Genomic DNA, 17,030 nt, shown 5'->3' on the forward strand with positions numbered 1-17,030 from the left:
TAATAATGTTATAGAAATATAAAAAATATTAAAAAATAATGTAGTTCTCATAAAAAAAAATGCTTGTTTTTGTATAAACATAACTAAATACTATACTTCTTACAGCTTAGAGTGAAACGTTCATCCAAAAAGTTGAAACAAACGTATGTAAATCGGTAGGAGAACAAATGTACATGGGGACGGTCATGTGATGTGGAGTTGAAATCCAGATCAGATCCGATGGCCAAGAAATGCCTCATCTGTGGGCTACCACCTGCATGTGGCCCATCTCATCCTCCCACCTTCTTCCATTATTTTATTTTTAATTAAACAATGATTTTACGCCTATTATAAATCCACAAATCCTATGCAAAGTATAGGGTTTCCATTCCCTTCGACACTTCTTTTTTGGCTTACAATTAATATCTAACCACCGTTACAATCTTCAATTCAAAGCTTCTTCTCTTTTCGTTCTGGATACGTATAAAAGGTGCGTCCTCTATCTTTTGCGGTTTGATTCCAATTTTATTTTAATGCCCCAATTCTCAATTCTAATTTACTTTTCAGAGTTGATGAAATACGATCTTTCTCATAATCAATTTGTGTCGAAGATATTGGAATTGGGTTTGATTCAAGAAAATATGATTCAATTACAGGTTGGTCGATCTCTATGTTTTTCGTCTTCCGGATTGTGGGTTGATTTGTACATAACACTGCTGGAATGATAATTTGTTGTTCTTGATCTTGATCCAATAAGACCCCCTTGAACCATTTATGGATTTGGAAATTGGAACTTCTGCTATTGAATCTGTTGAAGATAATGAATTAGACACCGCTTCATATAGTGATCAAAGTAAAGACAATGTTAACACTAATGGGTCGTGTTCAAATGAGATTCACAACATCGGTACTAACACAACTGATGAACGAGTTAAAGAAGGTGGTGGAATTGAGGAAGGGAGGAATTCTGAGAATTCACAGCCTTCACGTTCTCAATCTCCTTCCGTTGGATCACCTCCTGTGCCTAAAGGGTTTGGCCTGAGAAAGTGGAGGAGAATCAAGAGAGACTTTGTTAAGGATGCTAGTCCTAATGAAGATAATGGTAAAGCTTTGAAGCGGGTATTATCTATGTCTGGTAATCCTAACAAAGCAACAAATATTAAGTCACCTGATATGAAGCCGAATAACATGGGTGTTGCCGATGGGTTGTTGATTTCTGGAACTTCTACAGATTCTAGATTTGCAGTTGGGTCTGCATTTTCTCAGGGTACTGACTCCGAGAATAGTGAGGATCGAAGTAGCAAGTCTTCAACAGCAGCTAGTGCTCCGAGGTTGAGGTATGATCTCCCTGCAGGGTTGGGCTACAACAGGATCAAGAATTTGAGTGGAAAGGGTACTAGTAGCTCAACTCAACGAGTTCAACAAGGGAAGGGACGGGTGGAAAGCTCTAAGAAACATAGAGGAGAAAGGATCAAAATCGAGAAGGAAAACTCTCATTCCAGCATTGAGTCTGACTCTAGAAGTTCCAATTTTGTCTTTGCGCAGGGTGCTCGTTCTGTTACAAGTAACGGGAATCAAAACCACAGATCGATGTATTATGATGGAGAAAACAGCAATCACAGCCATGTAGGGGAGCAACATTTTGGCAAGGATGTCCATGCTGATTATGACCAAGAGGATGGAGAAGTTGGAGATGGTTCACAAGATGAATTAGCTGCGGATGCATCTTGGGAGGGAAAGGCAGAGAAAATCCAGAATCATAGGCCATCACTAGATGGGGATCCTTTGGTTGAGTCTATTGTGAGCCTCCAATCTGTGCAGGAAGCCCTTGAAAGTGGTCAGTGTGCATACATTTATAGTTTTAATAGCCTTACTATGATTTTTGTTAGCCTTACTATGATTTTTGTTGAATGCTCTGCTAATCATTTTGATGTGCTGTTCTCTTGATGATTTCCAATTGTAGAATACCCGAAAGTGCAAATCCCGTTATTGTTTTATTTTCATCCAAGTTGCACTTTTTGTTGGAGTTTCAATGCATATTTGTACCCAGGAATAAATATATTTCCTTTTGCTTTTCCCCTTTCACACATTTTGGAAACGCATTAAATCTTCATCCATAGAGGATTACGAAATTAATTTGCTTGCATGGGTGTTTTCTAGAAGGCAGCTTTGACAAGTGTATCAGTGTTAAGGGGAGTAAGATCTAAATTCTTGGGATTGCATTAAAGGAGTTTTTGTAGCTGGTTTGTCATCACAATATGATACTATGTCATGGATATTTTCATTAATGCTAAATTCAGAACTTTGGTTGCATGTGCAAATGCTATTCAATATTGGAGTTGTTCAAGATTGGAACAGCACCGGTAAAATATTAACTGCGCTCGGGGCTTAACTGGGAAGAACGTAGATTAATCTGTGGACATGCTGTATGGTTATTACTTGTATCACAGCTCTGGAGCTAGGCAGCTGTTATTGTTGTTTGATACTTATTCAAGGCTGTATAGTTATTAAAGGTGCAAGGCGCACTAAGACGCAAAGGGGTAATGGAGCCTATGCAAGGCACAAGGCTCAGACGCGGGTCTGAACTACACAAGGCACATTAAAGAAAAATAATATATAAAATCATAAATAACAACAATTAACATTTCTAAAAGTCGAAGCGAAGATAGAGAAGAGAGCCGAATCAAAGGCGTTGGACAAAATCCTTTAATATCGATTCTCTCTTCAAGTCCGTGGATCTTTAATAAATGCAACAAATAATCAAATATTAAACCATATCCAACTATCCATGATCTTAATCATAAATTGCATGAAAAAATTTCCAAATTAACTACTAACTATTCCTTAAAAAGGTCTAATAACTGCTTTTCATTAAGACTAGAGTCTCTATTTGCGATATTTCTAAACTCTTCAAACTCTTCAAAATGGAGCGGCTTTTTTTTGTCGTTCTTTGCAATATTTTTGCTGTCCAAATCTTTTTTATTATTATTATTATTATTTTTTTGATAAATTTATTATTTCTATTTATTCTAATTTAATTTCATCCGTAGATCATATAGAAAGGAAACGGGCCAAACCGCTGAGATTAGAACATCCTTTTAACTTGGAATCCTAAAAAACATTATATAGCTTCTGCATTTGCACCTAGGTGGGCCTCTGGCAACACGCACTCAGGCACGCGCCTCTTGAATAAAGCCCACCTTTTGGCTTCTGAGGAAGTCAGGTGACATGCCTGGAGCCTAGCGCCTTTGATAACTATTACACATCTCAATTCTGGAGCTAGGCAGGTGTATTTTTTATTTGATGCTTATTTTAAGGCTGCTCAAATAGGTGGCTGATCTATGGCTGTTTGGTGATTCCCCCAGTTTTTTAGATGTCTCTCTGGGATGGTTAGTTTATTTTTGCTGGCATACTATGACCTTATAAATTAATAACATTTCATATTGGTTGAATGCGACGTAGACTTCCCTTTTCAAACTACGTAGTTATTAGCGTAAGCTATTGTGTGTTGCTAGGATTGGTTCGTGCTTTTGTTGGTGATTAACAAGTTCAGCCCTTAGATATTATTTCTTTATTTGCTTCCTTAGGGATTTGTGCTCAAAGGCTTTTGAAGGATTATCTCTTAAAATATTCCGTGGATTTGAAGGCTTTTGCTAATCTATGTATTTCTCATATTTGTGATTTTGTAAAGCTGGTTACTTTGTATCCCTGGTTACATGTTCTTTTTGTCGTCTTCTTATTCTTCTCAATTTGTTTGTTTGTTTGTTTGTTTGTTATTAATTACTATAAGCTTTAAGTTTATGAACTTTGAAGCTAGAAAAACAAACAAAAAAAAAACTACTTTTGGCGTGACGCATGATGTCGTTTAGCATCTAGCATTTAGTACTAAATCTGTCATTACCTGAAGCTAGCTGTTAATTTGGCTGACAGTCTGAGGTTTGAAACCGCAAATGTAAATGTCCCTGTTGGAATTTTGCTTCTACACGTATTCTACAGATCTCTCTCCTTGTATGGGAATCTATTTATGGATCATATGATGTTTTTCATCTTCAAGAAGCTTTATTTCTGACTAGGTGAATTGTGTGCTGAGTTCGTAGATGTTTTCGCTTTGCTGGCATGTCCATAAATGATATTTGGATGATTTATGAGATTACATCTAACAGTTTCATCCTCAGAGCTGAGGTTTGATAGGCCACCTTTGTATCTCTAATGTCTTTACAATCTTCCAGCTGGAGTTGTTTTGCGAAATGTGAAATCTTTTTTAATTTAGATCTGGCATATTAACTCTAGAAACATGATATCTGTTATTTTATTTTTTTGTTAAAAAGAAAGCTGCATAATGTATAACCTCTGATTAATAAATCTTTTGTCGGAGTTTTTCCTTTATCAATTAATCTGAAGTTACAATTTGCTTAAAGTGGTCTATTTTGTTTTTAAAGGATGTTTAGACTGTATAGCTTGGATTGTGGGACATTTATCATAAAGACAGCATTCCTATTCTTTACGACTGTTACGGCCCTGTGATCTAGTTATGGGATGATTTGAATTAATTGTTCTATTTGCTGTTCCTCTTCCTCCAACACCTATGATGGTTAGTATTTAATAGTAAGAGTTCATTGAGGGAGAATTCTTCGAACTCTTGAAACTAAATTGCTGGAAATACTTCCTTGTTTTCCTCTTTATTTCTTTCTTTCAACATAAATAGTATGTAGGGGCCTGTTACAGTAACACGTAAAGGCTGTCCAAAACTGTCACAGTGTTGGGCAGTTTAATTACAAAATACAGAACTTGGTACGCATAAGAAGATAGCCTAATAAACTTAGGACACATGGGAAGAAACTAATAGTAATTAATATCATGGGGATATTGGTGCATAACAATGTGCCTTGATTATTTAATGAAGTCTACTGTGGTCATCTTTTCATGCTACAAGTTACTTAGAAGCATCTTTTTGGGTTGCATATTAAATTGATGATTAACCTCTTCTAGATATCAGATAACATATAGATGACTTGTATTTTGCTATTTTTAGTATTGTTTTGGATATCAACTGGCTCTATGTTTACTCTCATCTAGTAATTTGTTGGTTCTTATGAATGTGGCTGCTTATTGTCGACTTGTGTCCATTGTCTGTGTATTCAGTTTTTTCTTTTTAATCCTTTTCATCATGCTAGAAATATTGTTTCTTGGATGGAACACGTGTGTGTTTTACAGGGAATCAAAGTCCGGCTATATGCTGTGTTATAGATAAAGAATATTTTAGATTTTATTTATATGTATATAGCGCGGATGTATCTGACTTTTGGGAATTTTTTGCAGAGGTCCAGAAATTTCGAGAAATTGGGAGGATTAGCAGCAATCCAGTTGACTCCATTTTTTTTGACCGGGGAATCCATGAATCAAGCTCATCTGAACAATTGGACGCTGAAAAGGTCAGACAATCAAGTTGGTCAGAATCTCAAGTATTAAGCTTGACAGAAAATGTGAAATATTTGGAAAGCAGACTGGAGGAGGCAGAGGCAGTTGTCAAGGTGAAGGAGTCTAGGATTACGGAACTTGAAAATACCTTGATCAGTGGCAAGTCAGTAAGGGAAGAATCAGGAAACACCACAGAGCTTCTGCAGGATAGATCGAAAGAGATTGAAAGTGAGCTTGAGCAAATTTTCAGGCAAAAGATGGAAGTGGAGGTCGAATATTTGATACTGTCAAGGACAATGCAAAAGTTGAGAGTTGGTGCAGGGGATCAAATAACCCTCTTTGAGCAACAGAAAGCTCTGGCAGGTGAACAGACACAAATGATGAACAAACTCGGAGAGGCAGAAAAGAAAGCGGAAATGCTAGAGAAAAAAGCAGACAAGGTAGAAAAGGTCCGGGGAGAGATATTAGGGACGGAAGAGGTGTTGAAGATGCAGCGGAAAGTATGCAAGGTTAGTTGGTGTCTTTTTATACAGTTGGTTTTGCTTTTGATGGTGTTGTCTTTAGTAATGATGGAGTTATCTCCCCATAGAGGGTTTGTTGTACCCACCTAAATATTTTGTAATGGTAGATCCTTTTTTTTTTTTCTGTTTGTGTATTCTCTATATTTCCGAATGTTATTAGATAGAATCTTTTAATCTTTTTTCTTTTTCCGGGTGATGGGGGAGTTGTAACTTATTACAGAGTTGTCAGGTTTTGTTTTGTTACATACATTTCATGTGTTATTGGCTTTGTTTGAGTAAAGCAATCTTAAGATGACAGGTTTTGGTTTGAATTATTCTTGATTAGCATGCATTTTACTCTTATTGATGATGGAATTTAAGCAAAAATATTGAAATTGTTGAGTTCAATTGTAGTCATTTTCTAGTGCAATCATATTTGGAGTATTTATTACTATCAGTAATCACCTAATCTTCTATTCTAGTCTTCCAAGCTAAAATTACTGGATATTATCTGTTTTATTTAATTTACCTTTTTTAAGCAGGAAAACAGACTGTTAATTATTTGAAACGAAGATGGAAAGTAGATGAAGCATTAAAGTATATGTACTAAATTTGAAGATAATGAATAAATGAAGGGTATGATTCTCATGAATTCATTAATAATTGATCTCAAAAAGATAAACTTCCATGTGAGGCCACTGACTCTTCTAACCGTTACATTGTTGCAAAAGTCAATTCTGATACCATCATTCACAATTATGCTTAGATAATTATTTTATCTGTATATTAGTATATTATACTATACTCTCCCATCTGGTCTGTAATATACTGTGGTTTAAAGTTTTTAACCAAAAGTAATAAAAAATATTGATTAGATTACCTTTAATACTTTTTTTCTTATAAAAATCTACTTATGGCTGATATTTGGAGACCTAGAAGAGGTGCAACTATTACTGAATTAACTTCTTTTTTTTTTTTTGAAACAATTACTGAATTAACTTCTAATCTTTGAATTCTTCCATGAGGTTGACAAAAGTAGGATCCTAGTTGGAGGTCTATGTTCCTTTGTTACCATTTTCTCTAAATTAGGTACTAAATTTAGTTTTGGTTGGAGGAGTGACGTGTATCTCAATTGGTATTTTTAAATTAGATATACTTGTGGAGAATTGGTGATGGGAACATTATTAGAGCATCTCTAGTGGTTATATTTTGGATGTGTTTTCAGAATATTAGAAGTATACAACCATTAGGAAGGTTGTTCACAAATTTGGGAGAAAAAACAATAAAATGGGAATTTATGGAGACTAGATACACGCATGGCTTCCAATTGGCCAAATAACTACACGCGCGAGATCAGGTAAGTAAATTGGAATTTGTGCACCTATATCCCACACAATAAATTGCTGTATTGCTACAAGGTCTTAAGAAAGTCAGTTTTTTAAAATATAATAAATCATTAAAGTTAACTTTTTTTCAAAGAAGTAGATGATGTAAGTAACCTTTATAGTGGGTTGTTAACTAGCGCTGTATTTTTGTCTATGTGGCACAAAGAAGTTGTATCCACCATTACTGATGCTCTTAGGATGTGGACTGGCCCATGGGTACCAAATCTAAATGATTTCACTGTCAAGTTGATGTGTTTTTCGAGCCTAAAAGAATTGACTGGCGGATCTATTTATCTCAGGGTTGAAAGTTTGGGATCGAGATATAGTTTCTGGCTGCCTGTGCCCTGAGGAAGTAACTAAGATTTGCAATTTGATCGCCCCTTATCGTGGGGTGGAAGACGAGTTGATCTGGAGTTATACTAAAGACGATATTTTTCCTTCTAAATCGCGTTACAAAGCGATCGACAATGCTCTGCATATTAGGGAACCCATTGTGGTCTGGTCTACTCTATGGAAGCTTAATATCCCTCCGAAGCTGAAATCGTTCTTGTGGAAACTCTGTTCTCGGTGTCTCCTCATGCGTACTCACCTCATAACGAGGCATGTTACTGTCCCCAGTTCTTGTGTTTTCTGTGATTGCTGATGAACATAGCTGGCATCTATTTGCAGCTTGCACCTTTGCTTTGAACTGCTCGCGAGCAGCGGCTTAAACCCTCCAAATGGCAACTACACAGATATAGCGGACTGGTCCATGTCTCGATAAGAAAAGAAGACGTTAACAATACAGTTTGGGTTGTTCACTGTGTGGAAACAAAGGAATAACCTGTTGTAGAATGACGAGGTTAGAAGTTAAGCTCATTGTCCTCTTATGTGACCTACTGCGCAATGGACCAAACCAAAAGCTGGTTACTTGAATGTAACGCCATCGCCGTGTTTTAGACAGTGCGGAATTGGCATTGTAGTTCGTGATGATGCTGGCGTTTTCCAGACCTGCAGTAGTAGCGTGATTAATGGTCTTCGTGATCCCAGGCTTATTGAAGCCCTCACATTTCATTCTAACCTCCTCCAGATGGTCGATAGACATGTCGAGCTTGCTGAATTTGAGACAGACGCTAAATATAAACCTGATATCGTTAATTCTACTAAAACAGATCTCTCCGAGCTCGGGATTTTAATCCAAGACTATTCTCCTTGATAACCAGGGCTATTCAGTCTCATTTATTCCTCAGTTAGCTTCATGAAGCTGCTCACTTAGTTGCTAGGCTCCTTCTTTGTCTAACCAAAACTTAGTTGCTAGGCATACTCGTGAAGCTGCTCACTTAGCTGCTAGGCATACTCTTTCTAATGCTAACGACTTTTGTACGGATGTTTTAGCTATTTGACTTACTAATGTAACTGAAAAGGACTTAGCTCCTTCTGTTTAATCTATCTTCTGGTCTCCCTAAAAAAGAGTAAGAATGTTAGATACTGGCAAATTAATTACACTTGTGTGTACCTTAAATATAAATACAAATATTATTAATATTTTTTGTTATACCCTTAATTAATAAAATGATTTAATGAATAGTTATTTGTAATTAAAAAAGTTGTAATCAGAAAGGTAAATATTCAAAGACACTGTTAAAAGTTACAAGTTACACACAACAAACTAACCATTAATCTCATCAGCTTACATGTCTCTTCACTACTTCCCTACTCCCTACCCTATCTCTCTAAGCTACAACAGAAAAGAGCAAAATTGGCATAAAAAGCCCCTTCCTTTCTCAAGCTTTGATTCTCCTAAACTACCAACATTACAAATCTAATCTACTGCCCACAAGATCTATACTCCAACATTTCACTTCTATATCTCTCCTTCTCCTGCATACCTTTCTCCTCATAAATCTGTAAACACACCAAACTTTTTCAGTTTTCCAATTAACCAAATACTGTTAAATCCACATATCTAATACCTGCTTTTCCGCCTCTGTCAGGTTATTCCACAGCACGCCAATTTTCTTGCCGATCGCTTTTTCTTCCCCGTTGTGTAGAGGCTTCAGCCTTGCATAGTGCTCAGCAAAGAAGAAATTGTATCCACTCCTATTTGACTTGGGCCGAGATGGATCATTTAATAATAACCGCGATCTTTTTCGTTGTCGACGAGAAGGATGAGCGTTCTGAGACATAATGTCAAATGCATTGGGAATGTGATATAGTACACCTTTAAGTTGATCAGATCCCAGGTCCACTGTAACCAGATATCCGCTATCAAATTTTCCATCAATTGTCCCTGCCACCGAAGAGCCAAGCTGCAACTGCTGAATTCCTGCTGGGAGCAAACATATCATTAAAACAACCATGTTATTTTCATCATCGTGACTTGAAAATCTAATAGCACATCGAATATCGTGTAGCTCACAACATTAGTTATGAATTTATTTGTTGAGCAATTCGAACAGATAAATTACGAGACCAGCAAAAACTTACTTCTTCTTTATGTTGCAACTTCATAGACAATGCAACAAGTTGAACAACAACAGAGTATGCAATTAAGAATATGCATAGAAGCTCAAAAATTGAAAACAAAATCCAGCTCTCCATTTCATTGGAAAGAGAAGATTGGCAAAATGACACGTTATCTACGCCTTAGTCATGAAGCATGCATGGAGATGGGAGTTGCTCGGTTAACTTCAGAGTCAATACACATTTATCAAAACAAATCAAACTATATACTTTTTCTAATTTCTTTTGAAAGGCCAATGTTACCAAATACAATAAGGACAATTTTTAGTTTTTCTTGAAAAACTTCAGAACCATCTCACAGTATTTTAGATGAATTCAGAGACAACACGTAAAAGCTACTATTGGGATTTTAGGTTTCATAACAAAGAGAAACAAACGCCACAAGAACAAACAAGCAAATAGAATTCAAATTGAATGTGACAACTTCTATTTTCACACCTGGGATGGGATTCATGGAGACACCTTCATCTGGAGTTGTAGAGCCAATAACAAGATTCTCGTCCAAAGTATCTATGCAGAGTAAAGAAAAGTAGCATGGATGTTAAAACTGCAGACCAAGACACAAAAACACCCAGAGAGTAGTGCTATTAAAAGCCGAAAAGCCTAATATAAGGACCTGGTGTTGAGAATGAGGGGACTTCTTTCTGGAAGAGGTAGACCTGCTCAAAGTGATAAAGCAAGGACAGGTAATACTTTCTTAATACAAAAGATGCACTTGTAATCGTTGATGGGAAATTGAATGCTGCAATAACTTCCTTCCATCTTCGATCTCTAATTACCTGCACCCATGTCAATACCATTGACAAATATAGCTCTAAGAGCTTAATCAAATTAGACACAACAGTGAAATTAATAAACCAAATCAGCAGATGGAGGCTATTTCACAAAGAAACAGAATTACGACTATCTTAGTATAACTTGTTCAATTATGAACTAAGTATCGTTGCTGCCATTATGAAGTAGTATATTTTATATGCAACAGGTCCCTTTTCTAGGAAAGAATCGTATAAAATAACTAATACCTTCTCAAGGCCGCCACGAGATGTTACTTCCACAAACAGCTGGTAAAGATCAAGAGACTTTCCTCCCACAGTTGGAACCCTAGGAAACCACATATATCAGATAGATCATAATACACATCCTCATATATTATCAATCATACATGAAACCATCAAATAGAAATGAAAATGAACAAAACAAAATCCTGAAGGAGATACAATAAAAATGCAACAGCTTGTACAATATGTATCTTATTCTTAGTTCAAGTATGTTGAGACGAGTGTCAGTAAAGCAAAAAATGCTACAAGATGTGCTATGTTGCACGGAAACTCTTCTTCATTAGCGTTTCCACGTTTCGTGTCCGTTTCCGTTTCTTTTCTGTTCCCACTACCGTTTCCTAGCTAATTTTTCTTAGAAATAAAGTTTCACGGTATCCGTTTCCGTTTCCGGTTCGTTTCCCGTTTCCGTGCACCATAGTAGCTAAGTTTGCTGCCACTCTTCAAGTAAATTGCCAGTTAAGAAGGTACCATCCAATTTTTTTCTCTAATGAAGGTGCAATTTTAAGAAGAGGAATCTAAGAATCATCATACCAATACTCGCATTCTACATATGCACCCTACAGCATGATCTTGTGTTCTGTTTTATTGATTTTAATCAACATTTTAAGACATCCAGGTTAGTGCTTTTGCTCCTAGACTAAGACTAGTTTAGGCCTAAACACTGATACCAAAAACCCATAAAGTTAAAAGATTTATAAAGCAGTTACCATCATAATGATACGTATACCTCAAAAGAACGAATTTGCAGAACACAGATATCATAACAAAGATTCGAGACCTATAAAATTTAAGCAACACAAGGAGAGAGCAACATACTAAGGCACATGTTATCATTTTCAGCTCAAATGAGAGAATCAGAACAGAAAGCAAAAGACTTAAGTTCCCAAACAAAAGCAAAATTACAGTAGTAGAACCAACAACTTGAGAAAGAAAGAGGAAATATAAAAATTTAGGCGTTCAAATTGAAGCAAACCCAGTAAACAATCGTGAGACCACCCAGATGAATAAATTACTTCAGAAAATAAAGGGAAGATGAAAAAACCGCATCTTTCTAAAACTGAAAGAAAAAAAAAAAACCCTTAATTAGTTGAAGTGAATTGATAGAGAGGAAGTTACGTGAATTTGGTAGCAAAGGATCTGTGAAAAGCTCCGAGCTTTTCCCAGAAGAGTTGGGAACTTTGAAGAACATCCTGATAGAGAGCCGTAGGAGTAGGGTAGGACCTGAAAGATTGACCGTTTGTTGTCTCACTGTGTAATTGTTGCAGCTGCTGCTGCTGAGGCTGAGGTGAAATAACAGCAAGTGCAGCAGTCGTGGTGGTATGGGTCGACATTTTTTTTTGGGTCAAGACAAAGGAGAGGTAAAACTATATGAGAAGAATGATTTAGCTTAATGTTAATACCTGAGTTTACCTTTTCTTTTTTAGCATAAGATTAGATAACTATTTCAATGTTGGCCAAATTAATTTAAGATTATCAATCAAGAAAGGAGAATAAGGATTTAAGTTTTCTAATTAAAGGTATCATTGGGGTTAGGGTTAGGGTTAGGTTTAGGGTTAGATTAGGCCCAAATCATGATTACAAGCTCTGGTGCTTTCCAGTACATATTTATCTTTTACATTTTACACCAATTCTATTATTATAACACGACAAATAAATAAAACAACCACAAATACGATTCAAATAAATGAATAAACAATTACAAAATGGTTATATTTTTACATTAATAGGTTGATTATATTATTAAGTTTTATTTTAATAAAAAAATAGTCCTCTACTTTATTTTTATATATAAAAATTCAAAATTATTTCTAGGTATATAAATCAAAAATTAAAAAATTTAAAATTTAATCAAAATAGTTTTAATAAAATTCAGTAGAATCTATTATATAATTTTATATAAAAAAAATTATTATTTATTCTTTTAATTTTTATTATCATTCTTCTTCTTTTTTTTTTAAATTTAATATTTTCAAACTAACATTAAATTTTTGATCCATACAATTTGCAATTTATTATAAATAAAAGCAACAAAAAAACTCGAAAATTTAAGTTTGATAACATAAGACTGCTCAAAATCAAAAGCAAACTTTGTTTACTACATTAAACATGAACAAAGTTTAATTCTGATTCTGAACGTTTAAAACACTAGGCCACTTAATTGGAGTAGTCTCTATGTGACTTTGTTAAACAAGCTACTGAGTACAATAGTAAGGAGCACAAGTTAAATATTTAAGTACAGAAGCAATCAATATAAATATGGCAGAAGGAAAATGGTTAGAGAAATAGGTAGAACACAAACCCTTACAATAGGTAGAACACAAACCCTTACAATAAATACAGAGGCTCTGTAAAGTACATTTCTTTACCCTCAACACTCAACTATCTATCTACCTCTCTTGCTATTCACTTATAACCGAAATGAACAGAAGAGCTTCTGAACTTTTCTAAGTTATTGATAAGTTAGTTCTTGCTCAGAACACAATGAAAGAACTATGAGCTATTACACGAATGAATACAGTAAATGTGTATAAGCTTTTGCTTTGCTTTTGGGACTTCAAGGATGATTCTCTATAGATTTTAACATTGATGATCAAGTCCAAAATGAGCAAGTCATGGGGGTTTTATAGTGACACTTTGAGGGTAGTCATTTCGAAATTCAAAATAACCATTAGAGGGAAATGACTCTCTTCTGTTGCTTTCATCCTTAGTAGCCAGTGTACACAATCAATGGTTGTTCTTTTCTTTTCTGTTGCGTCTAGTAGACATCACTCTTTTGAAACGATAACAGAGGCAGTTTCATTGTCTAACCAAATTAGGTAAAGATTCCAAGTTGACCAGGAGATAAGCTGTCTGTTCCTTATACTTCTTTCCTTATATAGAGGCACAATGTCAGAGTTTCAAAGTCAACATTGATCTTGTCTTCTATGCCTTGATCTCATTCTTTCGGAACAAGTCTTCTTTCAGGCATGACTTTTGCTTCTGGATCTTTCCAACTATTAGACTGAAATTGATCCTTGGGCCTTTGTATATATACCTTTATTATTCTCATTTAATCAAACAAACACATTAGTCCAATTAAATCAACATTTAAATTTAATGTTTTACTAATTATGAGATTATTAATTTCTTTTAATATTTCTCGGTATGGAAATTATGTTTCAACAGGGTTTATATGATAGTGACTCATACCAAAGGATACTCACTTTTATAGAAGGAAAATGGCCTACATAATGCTTGTTCGATCTTTAACTACCATACACGTGCCACTGGTTGAGCAAAGCTGAGTTGGTGTTCCTTAAATATTTATTCAATGTTTTCTTTTAGAATCGGTCTGTCTTGTTCAATGCCAAAAACTGAACAGTCTTGTTAAGAAAGATGAGGAGTATAAGAGTGATAAAAAAAAACATATGGATATTATCCATGTCATGAAACTCGATGATGTCATAATTTGAGGTAAACAGATTTAGGAGAACTTCATTATTTTTTTGGCATTGAAGTTCATCCATGAATGAAATGAATCTTCATTTCACAAAAGAGTATGCAAAAGAAGTTGTAAAGAATTTCAAAATGAAAAATGATAATTCACTCTCTACTCCATCCATCACATGATTCAAGCTATCTAAGTAATGTAAAGGAAGGCTTGTAAATTCTACCATGTGCAAGAGTCTTGTTGAAAACTTGATGTATCTAACTTCCATAAGGCTTGACATCGTGTATGTTGGTAGCATGATGAGTAGATTCACAGAGAAACCTTATTCCAATCACTAGAAGGCTTCCAAAAGAATTTTGAGATATGTTAAAGGGAATATTGATTATGGAATCTTTTATGAAGCTAGTGCACCTGTTAATTTCATTGGTTATATTGGTAGTGACTTAACTAGTAGCATTGATGATAGCAAAAACACTTCTCGGCATGTATTTCATCTTGGTAGTGGTGCAATTTCATGGAGCTTGAAGAAGTAACCAATTGTGGCGCTTTCTACTATAAAAGCTAAATATATTGTTGCATCTTATGCAGAATGTTAGTAATTGATTTAGTTATGTGAAATTTTGGAAAGTCTTAAGCAGAAGCAGAACAAGTCAGCTATTTTACGAGCACATTTCTACTATTTCAGTCATAAATAATCCAATTCTTTATGGAAGGACAAAACATATCCGCATTCAATACATTTTCCCGATAGAACTTGTGAATAAAGGCGATGTGTATGTTGAGTTTTGCAAAACATAGGATCAAATGACAGATATTTTCACAAAGTCACTTAGTAGATAAATATTTGAGAAAAAATGTAGAGAGTTTGGGATAAAGGGCAAGTTTAATTTAAGGGAGACATTGTTAACTCCATATTAAATTAACTTGGACAGAATTACAATGGAGAGTCATCTATTTAAATAAGACTCGTGTTGTTTAATTAAGCGTCATAGAGTCGTGTGTTTTAATGAAGAGTCATATTGTTTGGTGACGAGTTGTTTTGTTTAGTGAAGAGCCATCTTAAACTATAAATAGCTGCATTGTAATTCAATTCAGTTCGCTACAATGAAAATACTGGAAGCGTAAAATAATTAGAAGTTGAAGCAAGAACAACATCACAGATATCGGAAACAACAATTGATTTCAAGTTTCAATGTTACACACAGTCACGCTCGAGGAAGAAGAAGAGCTATAAGTAGCAGTTGCTATACAAATTACAAACAAAACAATGAAAATCAAAAGAAACTAGGATCATAGCCATTGCTAGAAGTAGCCAAGATATAATAAGCAACAATATGGCCAATAGAACCCCAAGCAAGAACATCAACAATATTAAAACCAACTGGATCATTCGATTTCAACAGACTAACATACTCTTTAGCACGAACATCTCCCGCCTCAAAATGAGTTACCCCATTCTGCTCCGGCAACCCTTGTTTAGCCACGTTCTCTCTCTGAAAGTTAAAGAACACAAACCTCCCTAGAAACAGAGAAAGCCCCGTGCTTAGGCTGATTACCAATGGTGCACTCAGCTCTGCTTTCACCGCAAAGCTCCTCCTTGGATTGCTGGTGCTGATGCTGAGCTTTGAGAAGGAGGTTCTGGGGGTTGGGAGGGGTCTTAGGCCTTGGAAGGAGACATGGGTTTTGTGGTTTTGGATTGCTGGTGTCAAGAACAAACTGGAGGTTGCCATTGTTGGGGTTAAATTAGCTTGAGAGAATTTTGAATTTGGGGGAAATTATGGAGATGGAAGATGGGGTTTTGGTTTAGTGGTTCATAAAAGAGAGATTGTGGATTTCAGAAAGTGAGGATGGGAATCGTGGAATATAGATTTTTAGAAGGTGAGGTGGCTCTTTTTTATTCGTTCTTTCTGGATTACAGATTCTTGCTTTGGTCCATATTGATTACATGCCCTATTTTTGATTGGTTTAATTAGGTTTAGGAGAGATAACCATCATCAGTGGATCCGTGGCGCAATGGTAGCGCGTCTGACTCCAGATCAGAAGGTTGCGTGTTCGATTCACGTCGGGTTCAATTCCTTCAACCACTGATTTTTTTGATTATTTTTTATAAGATGTTACAATTACATTTTTGCCCTCAGAAAACCTCTTTCAGTACTATTATACGCTTCATTAGTATACGAAAGTATATAACCTCAACCACTGATTTTTTTATTTACTTTTTAAAATGTAAAATAACAAATTTGCCCTCTAAAAAACTCTTTTCACCATACTACAATTATACGCTCCTTATTATAAGAAACTATATAATAAAAGAAACTATATAATAAAAGAACGTAGTATCCAATTTTATATTACTCTTTCAGATAATAAAATCAATATAATTTATAATTAACTATATGCTAATCATTATCAATACAATTTACGGCATATTTTTTTTTCAAATGTGTGGTTTTTTTTATAGTAAAAATATTCCACTTAATTAACTAAGATAAGGTATAATATTAATAAGAAATAAGTGAATAACCCCATAAGAGACGATCAGAAGGACAACGAACACCCGAACAATACAAAGATCGACTCAATTCATCGATCCTCTAAAAACAATACTTGGTAGTAACGACAAGCCGGATCTTTGAACCGATAAAAGAGTCTCTAAATTCTAGAATACGGTAGTAATCCATTGATAAATTCAAGGAAGATAACCAAGGAGCGCGTTCAAAACAACCATAGTCATCCCAAAAGACACTTAAACCCCAAA

At 35.2% G+C, this 17,030-nt stretch overlaps 3 protein-coding genes and 1 non-coding gene across 5 annotated transcripts; 2 read left to right on the forward strand and 2 right to left on the reverse strand.

Moving 5' to 3' along the window:
* Positions 1 to 330: 330 nt before the first annotated feature.
* LOC136219524 (WPP domain-interacting protein 1) lies at positions 331 to 6,229 on the forward strand. 2 transcript variants are annotated; one of them, XM_066006955.1, is made up of 3 exons: positions 331 to 469; positions 636 to 1,816; positions 5,299 to 6,229. In XM_066006955.1, exons 2-3 carry the CDS (start codon positions 754 to 756, stop codon positions 6,006 to 6,008), a joined length of 1,773 nt encoding a protein of 590 aa, XP_065863027.1. In that variant the 5' UTR covers positions 331 to 469; positions 636 to 753; the 3' UTR covers positions 6,009 to 6,229. The 2 variants fall into 2 exon arrangements, with proteins under 2 accessions (XP_065863027.1, XP_065863026.1); XM_066006954.1 differs by having other exon boundaries at positions 343 to 469; positions 547 to 1,816.
* A 2,637-nt stretch (positions 6,230 to 8,866) lies between these two features.
* Positions 8,867 to 12,305, reverse strand: LOC136219526 (high mobility group B protein 10). The gene is made up of 6 exons (XM_066006956.1): positions 11,959 to 12,305; positions 10,807 to 10,885; positions 10,401 to 10,563; positions 10,223 to 10,294; positions 9,235 to 9,587; positions 8,867 to 9,166 (listed from the first exon to the last, which is right to left on the reverse strand). Exons 1-6 carry the CDS (start codon positions 12,171 to 12,173, stop codon positions 9,089 to 9,091), a joined length of 960 nt encoding a protein of 319 aa, XP_065863028.1. The 5' UTR covers positions 12,174 to 12,305; the 3' UTR covers positions 8,867 to 9,088.
* Positions 12,306 to 15,433: 3,128 nt separating this feature from the next.
* On the reverse strand, positions 15,434 to 16,103 carry LOC136219527 (photosystem I reaction center subunit V, chloroplastic). The gene has a single exon (XM_066006957.1). The coding sequence runs from the start codon at positions 16,000 to 16,002 to the stop codon at positions 15,547 to 15,549; it is 456 nt and encodes a 151-aa protein (XP_065863029.1). The 5' UTR covers positions 16,003 to 16,103; the 3' UTR covers positions 15,434 to 15,546.
* A 168-nt stretch (positions 16,104 to 16,271) lies between these two features.
* On the forward strand, positions 16,272 to 16,343 carry TRNAW-CCA (transfer RNA tryptophan (anticodon CCA)). Its single transcript has one exon. It is a non-coding gene; the product is annotated as a tRNA-Trp (tRNA).
* Positions 16,344 to 17,030: the final 687 nt, after the last annotated feature.

The sequence above is a fragment of the Euphorbia lathyris genome, chromosome 2 (genome assembly GCF_963576675.1).
Source record: "Euphorbia lathyris chromosome 2, ddEupLath1.1, whole genome shotgun sequence".
Lineage (NCBI taxonomy): Eukaryota > Viridiplantae > Streptophyta > Magnoliopsida > Malpighiales > Euphorbiaceae > Euphorbia > Euphorbia lathyris.